The sequence below is a fragment of the Maylandia zebra genome, linkage group LG15 (genome assembly GCF_041146795.1).
Source record: "Maylandia zebra isolate NMK-2024a linkage group LG15, Mzebra_GT3a, whole genome shotgun sequence".
In the NCBI taxonomy this organism is placed as follows: domain Eukaryota; kingdom Metazoa; phylum Chordata; class Actinopteri; order Cichliformes; family Cichlidae; genus Maylandia; species Maylandia zebra.
The window spans coordinates 31,323,866-31,348,946 of record NC_135181.1 but is presented as its reverse complement, the minus strand read 5'-3'; the positions used below and the strand labels follow the sequence as shown (position 1 = coordinate 31,348,946).

At 37.2% G+C, this 25,081-nt stretch overlaps 1 protein-coding gene across 1 annotated transcript; it reads right to left on the bottom strand.

Moving 5' to 3' along the window:
- Positions 1-2,172: 2,172 nt before the first annotated feature.
- On the bottom strand, positions 2,173-5,800 carry LOC143412801 (uncharacterized). Its single transcript, XM_076874578.1, has 11 exons — positions 5,568-5,800; positions 5,309-5,451; positions 5,000-5,144; positions 4,860-4,903; positions 4,688-4,717; positions 4,330-4,374; positions 3,505-3,543; positions 3,307-3,327; positions 3,062-3,206; positions 2,807-2,881; positions 2,173-2,449 (listed from the first exon to the last, which is right to left on the bottom strand). Exons 1-11 carry the CDS (start codon positions 5,761-5,763, stop codon positions 2,337-2,339), a joined length of 996 nt encoding a protein of 331 aa, XP_076730693.1. The 5' UTR covers positions 5,764-5,800; the 3' UTR covers positions 2,173-2,336.
- Between the last annotated feature and the right edge of the window lie 19,281 nt (positions 5,801-25,081).

The window sequence follows — 25,081 nt, the reverse complement described above, 5'->3', positions numbered from 1 at the left end:
TTAGGATCTTGAGTGTTATAAATGTTAAAGTGTATGTGCAAACAAATGTGAAAAGGTTCTAAGGTTGTCACCTGTACTCAAGTTAAGTACTGGATTTTTGGTCTTAGCATTTAATTAAGAATATTTTGAGATTTGCTATATGCATTTTTTTATTGTAAAATTTATTATATAATAGAAAACTTACAAAAATCTGATTCAGAATTATAACTGGGGACTAAATCGTTTTTACCTTTTTGTGTCACTTAAGTATTTTCTGTAATTGCATTACATACAGTGATTTTTAAGTAGCTGTGGTAAATCTGCAGTACTGACTATAATCACAAGTTGTAACTCGAAAGTTGTTTCCAATGTTTAAATTTTGGTCATGCACTTTAAGCATTTAATATTGCCTTACGCGGTGTTGTTCCCTGTAGAAGCTTTGCCTTGTTAAGGCTCACCGTAAATAAAGTTGTTGATGCAGCACCCTTTTTGCATTTACACTTTATGTAAGCTTTGGTGTAAGAGTTTTCTATTGAAGTGCAAGGATCTTGAATGTTATGAATGGTAACGTGTGAGCAAGTGTAAAAAGGTTCTTGAGTTGTCACCTGTACTCTGTAGTTAAGTGTTAGACCTTTGCTGAAGACTTCTGAAAGGTCCAAACACCTAATTACAATGTATAGATGACAACTCAGGAACCTTTCTAGACATGTTTTGTTGATACCTAAACATTTAGCATATAGATGAAACTATTAATTAAATCATAATTAATCAAATTAATTAGGTCCAAAATGCAATCTAAATGGTGCCATTAAATTCAAATTAATATTGTCAATTGAACCTAAAGCGATACAGTTAATAAAATGAACAAAGTGTTTAAATTTTAATTAATGGTGTTAAATAGTAACAACAAAAGGAAAGCTGTTGCTTTTATAGAACAATTTCACTTCTGATATACATCACCATTGAAATTGCAGATAACAACCATATTGATTTATGTTTAATTGACCAGGTTTTGTGGAAAAGATTGCCTTAACTTTGTCAATTAAATCCAACGTTTTATTTCTTAGAGTGCAGCTACATTTCTGAAAGAATGCAAAAGCATTGACATATATTTTTCCTTCCTACAATAGCCCGACGGGCAGGGCAGAGATAGATTTTGGTAGCCCGACTGAAAAGATCGCTAGCCCCGGGACGTCGGGCTAGCGATATTGCAAGCCCTGTATCTGATTGAGGAATCACTCATCTTTGGAAAAGAGAGTTTATTACAGAGAAATGTCTCTTTCCAAAATAAAAGCTATACTATACGCTTCTTCTGGGCTATATTCTCAGCAGCATATTAAACATATAAGGAGAATCATGTGCTAACAGCTGTCTAAATGACTCGGCTAAAGTTAGTAGCATGCTTGCTTGTTTTTTTTCTGCTTCCACTTGTCTTTGCACTAGGATGATGTCGGCGTAAATGTGCAGTCATATTCGTTGTGTTCCCACTAGTGCTTTCAGGTTAATCTCGTTGAAATGACCTTAACGCCACAACACGGCAAATCTCCGTTAACAAGCTACCACCGATCGCGCTGTCTGTCGAGCCTAGGCGGAGTAGTCGAACCCATACGGTAAAAAAATATATTTTGAAATATATTTTGAAATATATTTCAAAATATACAAAAATTGGCCAAAAAATATATGCGCTAAAATACATTTCAAAATATATTTATATATTTTGAAATGTATTTTAGCGCATATATTTTTTGGCCAATTTTTGTATATTTTGAAATATATTTCAAAATATATTTTTTGAAATACATTTCAAAATATATAAATATATTTTGAAATGTATTTTAGCGCATATATTTTTTGGCCAATTTTTGTATATTTTGAAATATATTTCAAAATATAATTGAAAATTAATTAAAAATCTTTCAAAAATATATTTTACCCTTCATATATTTCAGTCGAAGAAAACACATTCACATGTAACAACTGAAAATCTTTATTTGATATCTAAAACAAACACAGCATATAAATCAAGCTAGGAACATACATTATACAACTTTATTTTCATAACATTCTTAAAAATTGTAAAATTTTTTAAAAATAAAAATTATATATATATACACACACACACACACACACACACACACATATATATATATACATACATTTTACTATACAAAATGCAACTGCAACAAACACTTATAAGTAACGATACTGTGAATTTGATGTGAACTGCTATTAACACAATAAAAATGTGATCACTCAAAGATGTTTACTGATCAATAACAAGCAGAGGAATACACACACACATATATATATATATATATAGATATATATATGTGGGTGTGTACGAACATAAAACATATTTAAAATGTAACTTTTTTTTTCTTTTCCAACAGTCTGAGTTCCCCCAGCTTTGAATTGACTGCAATCCCCAAAGCCCCTCTGGATACATTGGGGAACCTCTTCCTTACCGCCACTGTAACAAACAAAAGTCACAGTTCTAGTACTTTTATCAGAGTTAAAATAAAAACATGATTTAAATTAGCTAGCTTCATTTAGCAAACAGATATTTCCGTTTATAGAGATACAGATATATTTTCCACATAATTTTACCTTTTTTTCCCCCCTCGATGGAAAGTCTATCCAGTTCACATTACAGTAATACTAACACCCCTTTTGGTCATCTATCCTTACTCTCCATCATTCAATCTGTTGACCTTCTTTGTCTGAGTCCAACCACTTCAATGCTTCATCACCTATCTGTGCAATTTTTATTGTTGCAAAGTGAGTTACTTGTGCAGTATGCAATTTTAGATACACAGTCTTCACTTACTATATATGGCTGTCATGGTTTCTTTATCAAGGGCAGTTCTTCGCTCTGCGCCGATGTCTGTTTTGCTGTGTCCTCCTATAAAAAGCATTAACATTTGAGTGTCTGGCTAGTTAAATTTCCAAAAATCTGATCTTTGTTCATCTAAACATTTGAACTACAATATTATGCTTTTTGGTAAAGAAACTGGTGACAGAGAAGTAGGCTTTTTAAAATACTATTAGCTAACCATTGGAACTAAGTTTCAAAGCTGTTTACCTTTTAAATTGCTCTGGATCAAAACCTCCAGTGGGAAGACGGCCATCAGAAGAACACGCACCATTGAAGTGGGTGTTTGGGCCTGAAGAGCAGTAGCCCACTGATGTTTCAGAATTTTTACCCCTGTAGCATGTGCTAACTCCACCTGTGGTTGCAATCACATAAAAAGAGTGTTTCAATATAAATTGTTTTTAAAAAACACATTTGAGTTTGCACCTACCTAAATTCTCAGCAAAATTACTTACATATTCAGCATCACTGGAACCCTTTAAATAAATAAACACATACATATGAAGTCAACAATGTTGTTACAGACAGAGTATTACTGGTAAACTAAATGAAAGAAGGAAGAACTCAGAATAACTTAGATGATTGAGTCTTTACACTTTAATAAGAAAGATTGACATTTCGCGGTGGAACAAAGCAGAATCAAAAATACTTACTTTAGAATCCCCAGACGCTTTGCATGAAGAGTTGGGCACCTATAAAGGAGAATATTTAAAGATTAAAAAAAATACACATAACATTGACTGCCATAAAACCACTGAATAAATATCAGAATGTGACAATGTTGCACAACAATCTAAACCTTGTAAGTCATGTATATCTATACAATTCAAGTAAATAGGTACAGCATACATGTTCTGGAGAAAAAACAAACAAACAAACAAGCAAAAAAAACAACAATATATAAGAATCCAGTGGGGTAAAAAATCTCTTCTGAAGAATATAGTTCATTTTGGGTGAAAAACAAAACATTCCTCTAAAATATATATACTGACATCAGCAATCAACATCATGATTGTAATTATTTCCCTACTAGTCCATCTACTGCTCTGTGCATGTGTCAAGCACTACGACTGTATCTATGCATATAAATTCACCATATATATCCTGCAAAAATGTCTTGTTATGGTCAAAAAAAGGCAAACAAACAAAGGCATTCAATCAGAGATGAGAAATTAATCGGGAATATCAATTATATGGTAAATGGCCTGTATTTGTATAGCGCTAGTCCCTAAGGACCCCAAAGCGCTTTACACATTCAGTCATCAACCCATTCACACACTGGTGATGGCAGCTAAAAAAACACAATCCTTATTAAGCAATGTCTAACCAGTAGTACTGGTCTGAATGACAACAAACATAGCTAGTGTTTGGGAAAATCTGTTATAAAACAGTTATTATTTCAATAGTTATGCTTAGCATGTGACATAATATCACGTGACACAGACACTGCGTAAAAAACCACAACAACTAATACTTACTTTAGGAGGATGAGGGAGGGCAGCATCAGGTTGAGACTTTGACATCTGTAAGAGAAAAACTGATGTATTAGAAACAAGTCATTTAAAAATACATTAATGTGGCAGACTGTTCCCTGTTCCGATGCAGTGTACAAGTACAATCAGGGCTGTCACAACAATGGGGCGGTGCCAAGTCGTCGCAACCCTAGGTACAATGTACAAGTACATATAACTACATATGTGAATAAAGCAAGAATCTGTTTAGGTTAGGCACACTGCTGACTGATGCTTGTTAGGTTTATATGATTGCAAACTGCACAAAAACAACAAAGCAACAAAATTAATGGTAATGACAAAAAATTAATTAGATTTTACTTACGTCAGGAAGATCTGCATTCATTTTCATGGGCTAAAATAAATAGGCACAAACATTACTGCTAAACAACCCCAAAAAAACTCCAAAAGGTCTCAAAATGATTAAAAAGGCAAGGAAATGTGGAACATTGTAATTAGTGATTATTAATGAAGGATAACTGTGCTTTGTTTCTAACCTTGGTAATTAAATGCTGTGTAGCCTGAAGGAGAGGTGGGATTTCTGTGAAAGTGAAATTAAATGTGAATAGGTTTTGATAGTTATTGTATATGACAAGTGTAAACACACACATAAAACATGCAATAGTACAGTACTTACTTTCAAGTATTTCATTTTTCAGCCTATCGTTCTCTCTTTTTAGATTCGAGTTCTCTTCTCTCAACTGATTAATGACACGCTGTAGATGTTCAAGTTTCTTTTCATTCCATAACTTTAGATCGTTTTGTTGGTCTGTTGGGTATGCCTAAGAAATGAAACAAAAAACTCTCTCTTTAAAAGCCACCTTCTGTATGAAGGAATGATCTCAAAATGTTGGGGGGGGGGTTACACATACATATATATATACACAAAACAGGTATATATATATATTAGTATATATGTCTGTGTGTGTACGCGGCGAACACTCACCTTTTTCTTAGCTGCCGGTTCGTCTGTGACCTCTGTGGCCTCAAGGAGTTTCATAGAAGGTTTACTTTTTCTCTTAAGCACCTCTGGCTTGGGTAGTTGTTCTTCGATTTCCTTAAGCTTTGTTTGCAAAGTTTTTTCCCTTTCTGAGGAGGCAGAATAATAATAAAAAAGGCTAAAGTACATCATAATATAATTAAGTTACATATTTTGATTAACAAATAAGCGACAATAAAGTAATATTATACTGGAGAAAAGGCACCTGCTAGCTTAATGATGGAGGCTTCATAGACCGGCCACCCGCCTTTTGGCTCCTTGGCGCCTTGTCGCCACTCCACCAAATAAATGTCCTTTTCCTCCAAACCGTTTAAGTATTCCTCCTCATCAAAATCCCGAATGTGTTCAGTCGGCAGAATTGAGAACTTTCCATCTTCCGACCACTTAATTAACGCGAACATTATCCGCTTGTGTCTTCCCGTCTGTATATCGGCCTTTCGCGCCTCAAACGTCGGTTATATTTCAAAAAAAAAGGGGGGGAGGGGGGGGGAAGAAACAACAACTAATAATTTTTTTTATTACTATTATTAATATTTTTTGCGCGTTCATTGCACATGTTTGGGAATATTTCAATATTTACTTTTTATTTTATCTTTATTTATAAAAAGCACAATGGCAACGCGCATGCGCATACTCTGCTCCGCTCATTAACCTTTACACTTTCACACAACCTACAGATCTAGAACGAAGACGCTGCATTTTTTGAATAATCTCTGGCGAGCATAGATTTCATAGAAAAAACATATTATATTGTTTTAAGTACCTTTTTTTCGATTAATCCTGTGACGTACAAAGACGGACGTTTTTGGGACTTTACGTTTAAGTTTTTAAAGTTTTTGTTAAGGTCTCCATTGCGTGTGCAGACGCTCGCGGAAGAAGACGCTGAAATTTTGCGAACTCCCTGGAAAACTGCTCGGTAAGCATATATTTCACTACATTTATTTTATATGTTGCAGTTTCTGTTTTACAATCCTCGATGTTTTCTTCAATGTGATTTTAATGTCATCAACAGGTCACGTGTGAGTCAAAATGAGCGAGCCTCCTGAAAGGATTCCGTATAAACGTTATCTAACTGATCCTGAAGAGGAAATTCCTTCAAGAACCAAACGGAGATGGGCACAAAAAGAAAGGTGTGTTGGTAATGTAATATCCCTCACTCTTTAAAACCCCTGGAGGGTCTTAGGGTCGATTTGTGGCTTTTTCAAATTTCGATTACATGCCATTTGCACAGTGTTGAATGGAATATAGCGAAAGTCTGCAAAAAAAAGTTCGGTCACATTTACTGTTAAAATTTCAGTATGACTTCCGGAAATTAGCTTCAGTGGCTAAGCTAGCGATAAACTTACGCTATCGGACCTAGCTAGTGGTCGATTTGTGCCCCCATTGAAACCCATTATAAACGCTATTTTTCACGCCAGAAAAATTACGGTCAAATCGATCGTGATCGGTAATGCTTCCGCTTCCGCTTGCAGTACTGGCCTTAGAGTTGTAATTTTTTTATTTGTCCACCGGGTGGCGCCCTTGCTTCACATTTGACCTCTGCTGGAAAACAGCGGGCTGATCGTGCGGGACCATTTTTTGGTCCCTAGGACCATGAGAGGGTGCTTTTTTTTTTTTAATATATTAATATATAAAATATATAAATATATATATATATATATATAAAAAATATTAATATATAAATTTTTTTATAGCGCTTTTTTGGGCGTGGTCGATTTGTGGCTCTAAGACCGATAGTGTATGCATTTTTCTAAGACCCTCCAGGGGTTAACATTAACGAATGCCATAGGGCCGCACAATCAATAAATCTAGTGGCAATCACTAAGGATGCCACAATTATGTAATCGTTCAAAGTGGCAAATAATTGTCCACTGCATGCTTAAGATGTTTGTTTGTTTTTTATCAAGAATAAACAAAGCCAATGTGTAATAGACATTTGGGGCTTAATACTCCAGAATAGCATTGAAGGATTTTCAATTAGTGTTTTCAGCTTATGTTCTTGTAAAAATAGGACATGCAGTTGCTTAAAACAATGGTATAAACATCATTCTAAGTAAATTTTATCAAATGTAATTAATAGCCACAATGAAAATTGTAAGGAAAAAATGATCTTTATAAATTACCATACCATAAGGTACTCTGGCTCCCAAATGAATGATCTGGAGTTGGAGTTGGCTCTTTTAAACAGGGAATGTAGCTAGGCTATGTCTAATCTGCTTATTACTGATCAATAAACATCTTTATAAGTGATCACATCTTTATCGTGTTAATAGCAGTTCACTTAGAGTTCAAATATAGCAATAAGCAATTTCTATTTTCTTTATTGTATATTTTCTTTTTCAGAATTAAGGTTGCAGAAGAAGAACTTCAGAATGTTATCAAGGAATGTCAAAAGGTATGCCTTATGATATGATTGGTGGTTCAATTTGCATTTTTGTAAATTCATAAATGAACAGTTCAACCAAAAATGTAAATTCTCTAATCAATTGCTCACTCTTAAGTTGCTCACTCTTATAAACCTGTATGAATTTCTTTTGAACAAAATAATGTTGATAACCAAACAGTTGCTGGTCCCCATTGACATAGTATGGACATAGTATGAAATAACAACACTATGGAAGTCAGTAGGGACAAGAAACTGGTTACCAACATTCTTGAAAATATCTTCTTTTGTGTTCAACAGAACAAAGAAATAGGTTTAGAACAACTTGAGGGTGATGATTACCAAAATAACATTTTATTCCTTTTATCTTATCATCCATTTTATCTTATCCCTTAGCATTTAATTACCTCAGTTATAACAAATAATAAATGCTTGATTCATATTAATATTAATAATAATCTTATTGGTCTCTTTTTAAGGTTAGTGTTGGAATACAAACATTTTGGGTTAACTGTAATGAAAACACTTTTAATGCATAAACCTAAATTAAATTTATTCTGAGTATTGGACTATAGATTTCTCGAAATAAGTACACAATAGTTAGTTGAATTTTCAAGTCAAGAAATGAAATCAAAAAGATCATTACATTTCTAGACATTATTTTTTAAAGAATATTCATGAATTAGTGCATTGAACAAGAAAAAATAAAACAAGTAATCATTGTTCTAATTATGATTTTTACGGTAATTTCTACTTTCTACTGCAATCATATATTCTTACAGAATTTATCATGAAAGAAAGCACTAAGCATTCATTTTGACAGCCTAAGCACACTTAGATTTTGGCAAGACTGAATGGACATGTCAAATAGTGCACAATTAGTGAATGAGACCAATTTCAAATTTCTGCTGTAATGTTAAAAAAAGAGATGCATAAATACAGAGAAGACGGTTACAGGGCAGATCTCACCGATATAGACATGAATGCGTCTATGAGTCCACTAGGTTAATGCTCTTACACTGAAGATTTGCTTACAGGACCCATAATCATAATTCTCTCTCTCGCTTCTCTTTTCAAGGAAATCCCAGACACCCTTCCAGAAGACAGAACTCTGCTGATGACTAATGATGAAGAGTGCACTGCAGGTCCTGTTCAGATAGAGGTCCCAGTGGATTCAGGTCAAACTAAAGAGCAAAATCAACTACTACTTCTGGCACTTAAGCTCAAACACAGTTTGACCAATGACTGTCTTGAAGATATCATGAAAATCCTTAATGTTGTTGGTGGCAGTGATGCAGCATGCAGGACAAAATATTCATTTTACAAAGCTTTTGATGATACAAAAGACATCATGAAAATCTGTTATGTGTGTGAACAGTGCAGTAATATAATGTCAGCTGAACTGGACCAAGTTCATTGTGTTCAATGCAACAGCACCTATGACAAAGCAAGTAGGTTTACCAATAACTTTTTCATATACCTCTCCTTGGAAGATCAACTCAAAAATCTCTTGAGAATGCCAGGAATTACAGATGAATTAATAGGAAGGCAAACAGAAACATCTACTTCTCTCAGTGACATTTGTGATGGTTTTTTGTATCAGAAAGCTTTAAGTGGTTCAGAAACGGCCCTTCAAACCCTCAGCTTAACATTTAGCTGTGATGGTGTGCCAGTTTTTAAAAAGTCCCCTTGTAGTATTTGGCCCCTTTTTTGCACCATTAATGAATTGCCATTGAAAACAAGACAGGATAATGTACTCCTTTGTGCACTATGGTTCGGGGATGAGAAGCCTCACATGAGAAGTTTCTTAAAACCTTTCATTGATGAGTGTGTGGGCCTACAGGACAGTGGTTTCACATGGGAAGATGACAAAGGCGTTTCTGTCAATACAAAAGTAATCCCTCTAATTCTAATGAGTGACTCAGTTGCCAGACCTGTGATCCAAAATTTTAAACAGTTTAATGGTGAATATGGATGCTCCTACTGCCTTCATGAAGGAAAGGTAGTTGAAAAAGGCAGAGGATTCACTCGTGTATATCCTTTTCAGAAGGACATTCAGCTCCGCAATCAGGAACAAACTAATGAATTTGTAGAAGCTGCGCTACAGTCTGGTAAAGCTGTTATGGGTGTTAAAGGGCCAAGTATGTTGTGTAGACTTCCCAGTTTTGATATTATCGAAGGGTCTGTCCCAGACTATATGCATTCAGTACTTCTGGGTGTTGCAAGAACTGTAACAGGGCTGTGGTTAAACAGTGAAAACCATGAAAAGCACTGGTATATAGGTAGGTCTACAAAACTGTTAGATGAAATGCTTTTAAAGATTAAACCGCCATGTAATGTACCTCGTGTGCCAAGGTCTGTCACATTGAGGAAATTTTGGAAAGCCCATGAGTGGTATATGTGGCTCTTTTATTATAGCTTACCTGTACTGAAAGGTGTATTGCCAGAACCACTACTGAATCACTGGTCTAAACTAGTCAAGGGAGTATCCCTTCTGTTGGGCGAAAATATAACTAGAGAGCAGATTACTGAGTCTGAGGCACTTCTAACAGATTTTGTGAAAGACATGGAGGTATTCTATGGGGAAGCTAATCTGTCTTATAATGTCCATCTTTGCCTCCATTTACCAAGGAGTGTAGTTAACTGGGGGCCTTTGTGGGCTCATTCCGCCTTTGTGTTTGAGTCTTACAATGCTAAACTACTAGACATGATCAAAAGCACTCAAGGGGTTGCGCTACAGATTGTAAAAATGTTCTGGCTACAGAAGGCCTTACCATTTTATGGCCAGACTTTACTGAAAGATGCCTCAAATGAATGCAAGGAGATATTTGAATCTCTAACAAGACCTAAACAGTTAAAAGATGTAACTCGCACACATGGTATCACTGCACTTAATCATCCTAAAGTGCGATTAATTAGGAGGGATGACTATATGGCACTGAGTCGTTATGGGGTACAAAGGAGCAGAGTAAAGTACTTTCAACGAATCATTACAAATGGCGAGGTGTTTCACTCAGAAGATTACAGTCGTGTAGTCAAACATAATTCATTCACTGTTATGTTGAATGATGATGATCAAAATTTCTTTAACATTAAACGATTTGTAATATGTCAAAATGAAAGTGGAGAGACGTGTTATGCCATTGGAAGATTCTATGAACGAGCAAAGCATAGTCTCTGTGCCTCAAATCCAAGTTATTTTGAACCAGTATCAAAACGTCTTGGGCATCTGACAGGTATTCTTGCTGCAGAGATCAAATGCAAATGTCTGATCATTCACACTGAAAAACTAAAAGTCAATTACATTTTTAGACTCATTAATCAGTGTGAATTCCTTAAATAAGGTTAAACACGAGAAAACATGATTTTCTGCCATGTGGTATTTTTCTGAAGTGATTTTAAACCAGTTCATAAAAAAAACATACATAATTAAACATTAAATGGCAAAACGTCAGATATACATTACATTAAATTAACATGGCCTACTTACCAGCACTGGAGGGGGAAAACACAAAATAACAAAGCAAAATGGGGGTAGGCAGAGGACAGAGGACACACTTCTTTTTATAGGTTTTAGGCTTTTGTTGTGTAACTAGAAGGGAATCTCAGTTTCTGAACACTTCATCAGCAAACTATTGTTTTGATGCTCATCTATGAGTCATATGAGCTCATCAATGATCCACAGGACATCTGAAAATACCCTGCCATCAGTGGCACACAGCCAGTCATGAGCATAATAACTGTTGTAACATAGTGATTGTTCGCTTAATTTGAAGTGCTGTTTAATTTTGCTCAACAAAATGAACATTGTGCTTATGATTTTTGTATAATCTGTAAAAAAAAAAAAAGAAAAAAGAAAAATGACCAAAGACTTAATGGTCAAACTCAACTTTTTAACTCTGAGGGAGATGGAGAATGAACCTATTTTCAAAAAAAGTGGACTGTTTCTTTAAGTACTATATTGTATATATTGTCAAAAACTAAAGTGTACATAGCAGTTGTATTTTGTGTACTGTATCAATGACTATTAATTTCAAAGTCAAGTGAATGCTAATATTGTCTAATGTGAAATACTGTAAGCAAATGAATAAATAACCTAATTCTTGCTAGACCTTTGACTGTGTTTTGTTTGAATCCAACTGTGTTTGCAGATGTGATTAGATGCAGATGTTGTTACTTTTATTATTATTATGGCACTAAATACATTTTAACCTCCTAAGACCCGAACTCTTCCACGACATGCATTTTTAATTTCTCTTTGATATTTGGGCATATTGGGACCCGATGAATGTAAAAACAAAGAATTACCAGATTTTCTTTTAACTTATTTTTGTTTTTAAGAAAAATAAGAGCCACAAATGAGGATATTTGTTTAAAATTTTGATAGAACAGTAGCAGTATAATGTCCTCGGATATGGATATCAGGCCCTTGTAGAGCAAAATTGAGTATTTTGGTCTAAATAACCCAAAATGTGACGTCCACATATGTGGACACCAGGTCCAAAGAGGTTAAATAAGGGATACTTTGAAATATATTCTACTGAAAGGTTGGAAATGTATTTTCTTGAACGCAAATATCTTTTGAAATGTATTTTGGTTTGAAAGAAATATATTTTAAATTTCAAAAATATATTTTTTTGGAGCATCACAAATACAAAATATATTTACCATATATTTGAAATATATTTTGGCCAGGAAAAATGTATTTTTTTACCGTATGGGTAACGCAGATTCACTGAGCGCTCAACACAGACAGCATCGTCAGAAGGAAAGTTGATCAAATAAATTAAAAATTTTGTATTGTTCGATACATATGCGTACCGAACCGAAAGCACTGTATCGAACGGTTCAATATCGATACGAATATCGTTGCACCCCTAATATTTACTCTTTTCAATAAGACTATTTTTAAACAACAGATTTTAAAAACTAACAATATGCTTATTAAACACATAGCGATACTCATTCTCAAAAAAGTCCACTGTAACATGCAAGAGTACAGTGTTTTTAAGCTCACCAGCATCAGCTGCGTCAGAATGGCTGAAAAGAATCAAGATGCTGCAAAAACCAAAAGTCCAGACTGAAGTACTGTGGGAGGACCTTGAGGGAGCTGTGTGTAAACTAATGTCCACAGTCCTCAATGATGTGAAGCAGTGTTTGGAATGTTAAAGGTGGTTCTACAAACTGTTCAGTCATGGGATGTACTTTTTTTTTTCACACACTACTTCTGCATTTTAGCTCAGTTTGTGTTAAGTAAAGGTTGAGGCTGGGTTTAAATTTAGAACATAGGGAGGATAATATGAATTTTTACTGACCTGATATGTAATTTCTTAAAGTTTAAATTGAATGTTCTCCCTATCTGTGGAAAAGTAGTCAGTCTGATTTAATATTATTCTCAGACTATCATAACCACAGAGTTTGCATGATATAGTTTTTAAAACCTTTGAAACCCATTAGAAGTTAAAAGCTTAAATGTAGCTTCAGCATGGAAAAAAAAGAATTAAAAGGTTATTTTGTGACTAATCACCAAAACCTTTAGAAATTCTAGCTTTTGGGGCATAAAACAGAACAGTCAACATGTTCTAAATATTTGTGTAAAAATCCAGTTTGCCAGTGGGATGAGTCTAGCAGCAGAAGATTGATTCGCATTAGATTCATGTAGACAGAGGCCAGCAGTAGACGGTCTCCTGGGTGACTGCTGTTCACAGAAAGCATATACAGACGGGGGCCATGATTGGATTCAGATCAGGTTTCTCTGGGAGGTTGAGCTACATGGCAATGAGGGCTTCCTCAGAGACCGTGGCCGTGCAGATCCATCTCTTCCTGCCACCACCACAGTTTACATAGGAGCAGGACAGACAGAGAGACTGTCTCCGTGGTGATCCGCTGACCCCTGAGGTTTATTTCCTGCCATCACTGCCGCCACTTTGCTTAACAGTGACATTTTAAGGAGCTGCAAAATATTTTCTCTCTAACTCAGACTTCAGTAACAGTAATAACACACTGACTGCATCTGATTGAAAAAAGGTGCAGGCTTTGGAATCTTGTTCTGAAGGTTAGTGGTGTAACTTCTCCTCTCCATACTGTAGCATGTTTTCCCTGCATTTTCTGATGATTGAGTGAGTGTAAGTGGTGCTTTGTCTAGCCAAAGTGACTACTTCTAACCAGGCTTCATTTTATTCTGTTGATGCCGAAACCATAAAATATGTTTCTTTGGTAGTGATATAAGAAACCTGCGACCATTCAGGGTTGTAGGGTTGCAGATTTGCAGAAATTAATAGTAAAATTACAAGCTGTGATACATTAGATTATGGAAAACATAATAAAAATTACATCAAATTTCACTGATGAGCAATACTAATAGTAGCTTGGTGTCCCTGTGACACAATTGTAGGATTAGGTAGTCAGGTCAGGTAGCTTGATTTGCAGAGGATAGCTTTTACATTTTGAAAGCAATTCTTACCATGGTGTTGGTATGTTTTACTTAAAATAATAAGTCACAGTCACCTTTCTAAAGAGGCTTAAACGTTATATGACAAACTAAATAATTTTATATCACAATATCTTTTAATATTTGGGTGATTTCTGAAGTATAGAACTGAGATTCTTGAGATCCCTTGAGATGCTCTATGAGGCCTATGTCTTCAGTAACTGAAAAGCATGCTCTGTTGAGTTAGGATTTGGACACTGACGAATATCTCAGTTCTCTGCCTTGAAAAACTGTTACTGTCATGGTCAGGGTGAGTCTTGAGGTGTTCTGTGTTGTTGGCGTATCCACCCCTGGGCGGAGTTCCCTTGTTTTCTCTGACTGGCAACACCTGTGAGTAATTAGGCTGCAGTGATTAAAGACCAGCGTTTACAACCATTCTTTGCTAGATCGTCTGCTAACTCTCTGAAACTTTGGATATCATTGCTCTTTACTGCCATAGCCTGCTTTCGCTCAGTTGCTGATCATCCTGTAGCCTCTCTGTTTATGCCCACCTGCCTGCCTCCCTGCCAGCACAAGGACGTTCTCAGATTTTACTCATGGGACATCTTCACACCTAACCTGGATCACCTACCCCTCTATGCTTCACCTCTGCCTGGAACAATGACTCTGAGAATACCACCACATAGTTTCCCTCTGCCCCTCACTTCCCGGTTCCTGCACTGGATGTTACCAGTATCGAGTTCCCCCCCTTTGTCCACGACAGCCCCAAGGCTCCCTTCATGGACCCCCTCTCAGTTCACACAGTTCATATTTTGTGTCTCTCATAGTGTTGTTCTGGTGTGTCATAGTTCATAGTGTTTCATAGAAGTGTTTAGCTTGTGCTTTTGGTACTATACTAGGAACTAGTACTTCATAGTATATTTTCGTTCACAGCGTGCCAATTAACCCTTTGCATCTCTGTGTACATGGTGCTACAACTCGCGTTCTGCACTAAAAGTGTACTTTACACACAGTCTTTGTGCCTGCGAGCAGAGGCGGAGCCAGACATTTGAAACACCCGGGGTTTAGCCCAAAAGGGTAGTATGCATGTGGGATTTTTTTTTTTTTTTTTTGGGGGGGGGGGGGGTAGAAATGACTGAAAGATTAATAGGCCCTGTTTTGAGTTTTGTTCAAAAAAGAATGACTTCATATAGGGAAAAATATATATCACATATGCAGGACACCTTGAACTAGTTTTTTAATTAAGCAGCAAGGCAGAACAAAGTCGGGGCTGTATCAAGACTCGAGGACTAAACCCCAATTCAACCAGACCCTGAACTGATCCAGAATTAAAACAGGACTACAACAGTTCAAAATCAGGACTACTTAGGATTTAACCAAGACAGAATCAGAACTAGATGATAGTAGCACTAAAAATCATCATAGACCTGCACTACACTTATTTTTTTTAATTCTACCAAACTACACTATTTAGATTGAGAAAAGTTTATATAATTATTTGGCCTTGTTGTGCAAACAAGCCTGCATAACTTAATAAATGTAGAATTTGAAAAATAACAAACCTAAAAAGAAACACTAGGTACGAGATACATGAGGACCTATGATACGGTGATACTTTAGGTAAACAACCATTTGACTAACATGTGTCTCACCTGCTCTTGTTCATCTCTGTTCTGTCCTCATTCTCTCTCTCCCTCTCTGTTCCTCTCTCTCCCTCTTTGTGCTGACAATCATCAAATATACAGTTGAAACCAGATATTTACAAACTCTTCAGATAAAAACACAAACACTTTTTTAATTGTAACATCAAATCAGACTAAATGTTTATTTTTTTTAGATTGATAAATATAAAAACATATTTGTTAACTTTAAGAGTAAAGAGAGAAACTATCTGTATTTCTTAATTGTAAATGGCACCAAATTGTATTCAAACTTGAGCCACACTTATGGAGCTCCACAGTTCTGTTTCTGGTGTTTGGTTGACATCTCTTGATTTTCCCATTTCAAAGAAACAGGCTCTGTGTTTTGCCTTATATGCATCCACAGCTGTGCCACCAATTTACTCACATGGACTCTACTAACCCATCAGAAGCTTCTTCAGCTCAGAATGGAATCGTCTGGAGTTTTCTTATTAATTAACAATAAACTTAGTGTACATGTACTCCTAAATTTGATGAAAGTGATAATAAATAGACAGCTCTGTCTCTCTTTATTCTGACATTTAACTAATTCAAAAGATATTTCAATATTTATCTAAAACAAAAGTTTACTCTAAATTGATGTTGTACAGTAAAAATGTTTTATGTTTTCTCCCTAAAGTGTATGTAAATATCTGGTTACAAATGTGAATATCCTGCTGTGTACTGAAATCCCTCTTGTTTTGCATAGAAATATACTGAACAACATACAAAGCATAATATATAAAATAACATTTACCTGAGTTTTTTCTTTGAAAGAACCCTCTAATGTCCATTCTTATATTTCAGTACATAACTGAAACCGATTTTGTCGTGGAGGGTAAGAACTGAAAATATGAAATAAACACACGTAAGCTAAGACTCTCTAAAAAATAGCATTTGTTCGGCTTTTCATTTCGCCAGTTGTTGATTCACTTGAAGAGCAAGTAACGTAATAATTGGTCAAGTGATCAGTTTGATATCAATCTTTCGTGATACACCGTCATATTTACATTATTTGTATGGTACGAATGATTTGCTTTGGTACCTGGTCAAACTTAAGCTCTCCTTAGTATGGCTGGCTCCGTTTCTCCAACAGCGCCCTCACAGGCAGCAGCTGCCCCGCCCTCTCGCTCAGTTGCTTAGTGCCTGAGCTCGGATCATACCAATATCAGGGGGGATTCACACACAGTCGTAAATTCCCACGGTGTGCACTATGTGTTTCGAATATTGTGTGTACTTTTTGTTTTATACAGTTGTCAGCCAGGCATCTAACTATGAAAAAATTACACTCCAAAAGACCCCGGGCTTCTGACAAAACAACCCGGGCTTAAGCCCAGTAAGCCACCCCCACGCTCCGTCCCTGCCTGCGAGTACTGTCTGCATTTGAGTCCTGTCTCTCATATCGGCCCCCTGGTCGTGACACTTAGGTTACTTTAGCAGTACTTTAAAATTCCTCCTGCTATTTATTTTTGGATTTTTTCAATAGGGTACAGTTAAGAGTGACAGGAAAGCAGAGGTTGGAGAGGAACCCAGGCCGGCCGCTCTCAGCCAGTACAGCATATGGTCACTTGCTCATCCCAGCGAGCTAAACCGGTGCCCCCTTCATATGTCATCACTTAAAGACCGGATTGTCAGCTTTTGGGAAAATGCTAGATAGGGTTAACACAATGTCATTCATAAACATTTCTACTCTACAACCTGTGCAACCTGAGCATAGGAAAAATGTGTCTACTGCACTTGTATGGAAGGTTTATAAGTGTTTGCAGTTCTAGACTCTACACAATATTACATGTGAAAAAAATTAGGAAAATGTGTCCAGTTGCAAGTGCAACCAAACAACTTTCTTGTTTTTTGAACATTCTGAGTATAATAATAACTTGCAGGAAGAAAAAAAAGCTTGCTTTGCATCCATGCAGAGGTTTCTATAAAAATGTGACATCACCTTGTGAACACACAGGGTCGTTTCACCAAAGCTCATCTTGAGTGAAACGGTCTAAAGTGAAACTGTCTGAAGTGACTGTATAAGACAGACCTGTCTGTGTTTGTGAATTCTGCATAAATCTGAACATAAAAAGAAAAGAGAAATCCAAGAAGAAAGGAATTAAATCAACGTTAAACATATTGGATTATTATACTTGGATGCATGTTAGTAGTTATTTTACTGGATAATCCTGCAGTGACTATGAAATTACATGTATTCATAAATTACCTGCAGTTGGTGATTATTTGAGATGGACTTAACGAACTGTCAAGTAAACTGGGGACTGAAAAAGACTTTTTTTAATGAGTAATTCTGTCAGGCTGCTAAAGCTGAGATCGTCAGTGCTGCACAATGTGTTTTTTTTCTGCTGTCAAAGCAGCAAAGAGTTATAAAAACTGTCATCATCAGGCTTATTGTATCGTTGAATCCTTATTAAATTCTTTATTAAATGGCCTGAAATTTCATTAGAGCTGCATTTTTACAAAATGTTGGTTCATTTCCTGGAGCACAGTACTGACTCTTGAATCACCTCTAACTGCTCTCAGACTCAGGAAGTTCTCAAAAGCTGTGTCCAAATTCAGAGGCTGCATCCTCTTGAGACCGCATTTGTAGGCCGATTACGTCGCAGCGATGCAGTGAAGGTTTTCCAAATACGTAGACTCCTCCAAATGCGGCCGACAAAAGCGTCTTCCTTTTCCCCAGATTTAAAGGATGGGTCAGGTGTATCCTGACCTCTGACCTATCCTGTTTGGCCCAACCTATCCCAGAATTAATAGCGCGGCCCAACCAATTCCAGTTTTGAACAATGCTACTTAGTTTTAATATTACTCTTATTACTCTTTCTAGGTCACAAAATAAACTTTGAAGATATTTTCAGGCGAGAATGTAGCTGTGTAAACTTCAAATATCTGCTCAGTTTATCAAGACATCACGTATTTCCAAGAGCGCTCTGACGTTTTTGGAGATGTCTGTTACCCGGATGTCCAGCAAAATCCTGTTAGCTTGATAGCTAGCCGGGGCGAGAACAGCAAACTCCTGGCACATCATTTTCAAATTCCCTCGCGGTCTTTTGCTACTCAGGTTAAACATGATATATAAGTCACTTAGATAACTTAAAAATGTTATTGCTTGGCTTTTTTCAGTGTTTTCTTTTGTGCCTGAGTAAATCAGTTTGGCTGAGATTAGCTGAATAAACGTCAAACGGAAAACTGATTAAACAGAAGTGTGAGATGGTCGAAAATTTACAGCAGTGTCCTGTTATGTTTTAGATAGCAAGGAGCAGACAGCTGAGTTTATTAAACTTCACTGAGACAGCGGTGAAATCTGAAGGCTAGACTGTCCAATTTCACACTTCCGGCCAACCCAGCCTTCGGAGGCCTTCGCGGTCTACGTTGGCCGGGTCCTCAGGAGGATGCAGCCTCTGAATTTGGACACCGCTAAAGAGTTTAAATGTTTTATGAATTACTCTTCAATCAGTATTGAAGCTGAGTTCAGATCATGGTGTTGTTTTGGGCAAAAACGTATTCTGTGAAACGTATTCTGAGTGGATTGATTATTATTAGTTTGTCGGTTTTGATTTGTGAAAATCTTGAAATAATCTTTAAGGAAGATGGAAGACAAATAGAGTAAAAGTCCATCCCTGTTGCAACAGACATCGAAGAATTTAGCTGTGATGTCATATGAGGGAGTATGGCCAAGCTAGATCTCTGCTGGATGTAAGAAATGCAGATGTTAACAGTTTTAACTCAAGGTTAAAAATATTAATCAGTATAAATATGACAGGCAAAAGACTTAAAACTACATTATATGGATGAAAGTACTGGGCTACAATCAATCAATTGCACAATTAACTGGAAGTATTTAGGAACCACAGCAACTTGTACATGAAGTGCTGTAAAGTTACACAGCAGGTTCACCATGTGCCCTGCTGACTCACTAACTGTTAAATGCAAAGCTCCTCTGGTACGTCTGTATGTGGACCATTATGGTAGTCTTCCGTCAGAAAAAGTGAGCTATTTATTTATCCTGGGGAAAAAAACAAACAAGAATATAAAACATAAGGCCAAAGAGGACTCAGACTTTAGTGACTAAAATGGGGAAAACGAAATACTAAGAACGTGGACCTGGAGCATGGAGGAAGGTAAAGTGATGTTCCAGCCAGGATCAAAGGGGAACTGACACAATATATGTACATGAGGGTGTTTGGGGAAAGTAGAGACAAATGGGAACACAGGAGGGACAAATCAGGCACAATGAGACAGCAGAAGCGAGGCAGTGGACTGTCAAAATAAAACAGGAAGGAAACAGATGGACCAGACAAAGGAAGAGAGGCAATACAATACAATACACTGAGACGAGACTAACAAAATACAGGGAGTGAGAGCGAGGGAGACAGGGAGACTTGACATCTGTAACTGGACAGGCCTAACTACACACAGGGGATGCTGGGGAGGTCACACCGAGGTGAGACTAAGACAAACAGAACACAAATGGGAACTAAGAATCAGCACCAGGGCTCTCAAACTGAACATAAGAACCTCAATAATTCCCTACAGACCAAACAATGCAAAACACATAATTCAAAATGCATCATGACCCCAAACAAACTCAAAACACTGGGTCAAAACCCAGGACCATGACAGCTGCATGAATAACTTGCCTTTCTGGTTCTTAGAGTTAGCAGTATGGTACAGCAGCAACCTGATGATATTCTTCATCATTTAGCTCCGTAGCATGAGAAATGGTCTGTAAAGAAGGAGGTTGTGAGTCCTCATGGCAGGTTATCTTGTCATGTTTTTACCCTGACCATAACATCTCTGATGCGGTTTTGTTCCATCCCTACCAGAGCTTCAAATCAACCTGGGAACATTTCAAAAACAGAGCATTTAGTCGTCTGTTGTGAAATTGACAAGATTCATTGTGTCTGACTTCCCAACATCCTCATCTGTAGGCTGCCTCTACTTTTAGTGATGGTGCTTCCAGGATGTCTCCGAAATGCACTTTGTTAAATCTGGTGGAAACACAACCACACAATGTCTTAAGTGAGTTTCATCACCTCAGGTGCTTGTGTTAAAGTGAGAGTATGACTTAGCAATGTCTGTGTCTTCTGTCTTAATTTTTTCTTTATTTTGTTCTAACTGATGAATGAATCATTAAACAAATCTTGTGCACAAAGAGGGATGTTCAGTAACATCTCAGATGTCAGCATAACTTTTATTTTTCATATGTGTCAAAACTTTATGTGTTTTAAAAACAGTAGAAATAAACACCATGGATGTTTTGTGTGCTTTTATGTGTAACCATGGAATCACATGTGTCTGGTCTCACTTTCTCTCTGCACCAGCTGTTTACACACCCACAATCCCCAGTTCACACTCAGTCATGATTCATTGGCTCTCGCTGTTTGTCCTTCAAACATACAGCAGAAGGCTGTTGAAGTACGCCTTTTTAAATTGCATACAAATGCAGATACGTGTAACTGTTAATTAAGCAGAGGATGTGACATTACCAGCTGATAACACAGTGGAATTTATTTTCAGAAAGCTGAATAAAAAACATGTTGTAAAACATCAGCTACAAAAGCAGTAAGTTCTCCTTCATATGATCCAATTACAGCAGCCATAAACTGGTTTGTAGCTTTTCTAGGGATTCAGACTGTTAGTCTGATTTCAACTGTCAGACTGTATGGAAATGTCAGCTTCATAACAATTTTATTTATTCATCATTTACACCAAAGTCAGAGCTCTCCAAAAATAATGAAAAGTTGACACAACTGTCCATGCATTGTTCAAGCCAGTTACACTGGAATAACTTAAATGGGCAGCAACACACAACTTTAATTATTACCAATCTTGTTGTCCAGTTAAAATTCTTTAGGAGCTAAGTCTTCTCCCCTGACACTTAATTAATCCAACTTGCTATAGGTTAGACTCGGGATAACAGTAGCTGCCTATCGTTATCATTGATTGCAATCTAGCACAACCGTTCTTTCCTTCCCTCATTCTCCGATAACTGCCTAAAATATGGATAGAAGAATTCCAACCATGTGTTGTTCCACATTATACTATTCTCTCGGTCTATCTTATTCTCTCTGGGAATAAGATAGTCCATTTCTCTGTTTTTCTCCTCCTGCCTTACAAAGTGAAGTCAGCTAAACACCAACCTGACAAAGTGACACGCTGGTCCACCATGTCAATTTCATGCTTTGCCTGTTCAAAACGTGAAATGTACATGCATGCTGTAATCTGCAGTAACAGCAGAGGGAGATGTTTTATTTCAAGCCAACATGAAAATTATCGCAGGAAAGCATTTAAACAGACATTTTTAAGTTTAAAGTTTCATCTAATCTAATCAAATCTAATTAACCACCTAGCGTCATCGATTCTGACAATTAAAGTCCCTAGCATGTACCTAATACGTTTTTGCCTGCTAACGACTTTTTGGCTTTAAGTATATTATCTCCCGCTGCTGGTAATGCAATTTCTGCATGCGTGTCCATTTCATGTTTTGCCATGATACTGGGTTGGCTACACTATGTGCCACACATTAACGCTAACACACCACTTCACCCTCTGTTGGGTTGTATGGTTGACAAAAGGTATTTAAAAGCTTGCTCCAGGCTTGAACACAAAACCTCAGCATTGCTCTACAGTGTACTGTCATATAAGTATCGCGTGCTAACCGATTGTGCCACTGGAGCTGTGTTTATACAAGTGCACACAGCTCTCCACCTGTCAAAATAACTGCAGCACTTGTGTAATTCAAGTAACATCTTAATTTTGTAACTGAATTGTGATTACTGAATTTAATTACAGAAAATTGTAATGCGATTAGTTGGGAACTTGTTACATTCTGTCCATACCGCCAGCCTTTCAGAAGAAGAATGTCACATTTTAAAGAAACTGAGGCATGACGCATTTAATGGAATATGAAGTAACACTGAAGTACCAACTGAATTACAAAGATGGAAAAAAATACAGTTTTTAGTTGGCTCTGGTTTTGAAATAAACAGTGGTTCATGTCTAGGTTGGAATTGCTTCAGATCCAAATTCTTTTGGTACCTTTGACCCTTCTATAATTGATTGAATTTCTAATTCAAACTGTTTCTGTTGGGGAGTTTGGAGACCAAAGTGCTATGTCAAGAGGTTTGCTCAATCTGGCCAGTTTGGCTTGTAAAGAGCAAAACCATGCCCAGTTCAGGATTCTGCTGGACAAAGCCCAAGCCCCCGGTGGGGACGAGGACTTCTGGTACCAGCTCACCCAGAGAGACAAAGATTTGCAAACAGAGGTATAGAATTACAGCTTTGTGATGAGTCTTTACACAGTGTTGTGTTTGTAAAAATTTTCCCTCAAGGTCTTTTTTTTTTCTTTTATAGGTTGATCAGATTGTAAAACAAGGCTGTAGGGCTCTGAAGTTGGTGCTTAAGGAGTGGGTAAACCAAGCCCCAGAGCTCCCATTCTTGATTAACCTTTCTACTCAGATTTTTATTTTTTCTTGGTTAAGCTGATCTTATTAGAAATTTCTGTTGTGTTTTCTTAGGTTCTTGGTTTTAAGAGAAAATAAACACTCATGTTCAATAAATATTTTAGAGAACAAAATTAATATTATACATGTAATATGTATTAAAATATCTATCTATCTTATGCAGCTTTCAGTAGTAAAACGTGCTTTGAATGGACCAGAATTTCACAATGTGCCTTCTCTACAGACTTAAACTTTAAGAACTCAAATCTGCTTTGCATGGTAGCAACTATTCTAGTTGCTTTGCATGATGTGCAGCCATTACAATTCATTTAACACCTGTAACTAGGGATGGGTACCGGTGTTCTGACATAAACGGTAGTAACCAGACCGAAAAGCAGCGCACATTTCGGTGCTTTATTTCGGTGCTTTTTTTTCCTGAGCTGTGATACACTTCTAGCCAATCATTTTACGTTTCCGAGGATAGTAGGCGGGGCCAGGTACATACGTTCTGTTAGAGCAGAGCTACAGATTAAAAATGTCCAAGGCGAAGCGGTCAAAAGTCTGGCTGTACTTCACAGCAAAATATGCAAACTCAGCAGCCTGCAACAAGTGCTTTAAGCTGATACTGTGAGGTAACACCAAGAATCCGATTAAACAGCTGGCGACGCATAGCGTTTTTTTTAAAAGCCGAGAAATGCGCCGTATTTGATAGCTTGCTGCGAGACCTCACACCGTGCACGTCGGGTGGGTTGCCAGTTATCGGACCCGGAGCAACATCCCCCAAAAACCCGAAGAATAGAGTCCTAGCCCCTAGCCCTGCCAGTGTAGCAGAAATGATGACGGATGATGATGGCAGCAGCAGCCGTTCTTCTCTGCGTGAGTAGCTTCATGTTGTTCGTGTGTAATTTACGTTGAGTAGGCTAACCACGTTATTACATTAATGCATGTAAGGTGAACTAGCAAACATCATCATAGCTACATGCGGCTGTCCTCTTGTTTGATGGCAGATACTCCCTTCACCCTGGCCAAAAAGGCTAAAATGACCAAAGAAAAAGTGGGAAACAGTTAAACATGAGAGGTTTAGGACAAAGTTTGTGTTTTTTCCATTGTTTAAGCACTGCTTCCAGCCAAGAGTGATGCCATATATGCCACATAGCTGCAGAAAAGGCTAACATTGTTATCTTTTTACAAAAAAAACCAGCTGAACATGAGAGGTTTTTGGACAAAGTTTGTGTTCTCCATTCTTTAAGCACCGGTTTGAGGACCGTTTAAGCACCGGTGTTCCAGATCTACTGGCGTTTAGATCAACTGGCGTTGGTCGAACAGATGTGTGGCAGTCTTGCGTTTCAGTAGCTCCTACCGACAAACCAGCAAAAAAACGCCAAATGTGTCACCTGTGACACTTGTGAGGTTGTCTCAAACACACTCCGTCAGTCTTGATGCTGTTGAACAACAAAATGTTTAAAAATGTGGCGAGTTTACCTGGTGATATCCTCATGCGCGACGCGATCGCGAAAACAGCAAACAAGTAATACCACGCCGTTGTTGTTCACAGGACAGCAAGAGTAAACGATCGGGAGACTCCTGTCGTCGTTATCGTTCCCCTCGCACGGTTTGTTTCTCCGAATTCAGCGTTTTTGCTTCACAACTACAGCGTGCTGTTTACTTTGTGCACTAACATGGACTCGAGTCAACCAGCGCCACCTCTGGCCAAGTGCCACAGCCTACAGCCAGATCAGCCTGTGACACACATCTGCACCACGTTTGAATTCGTGTCATGCA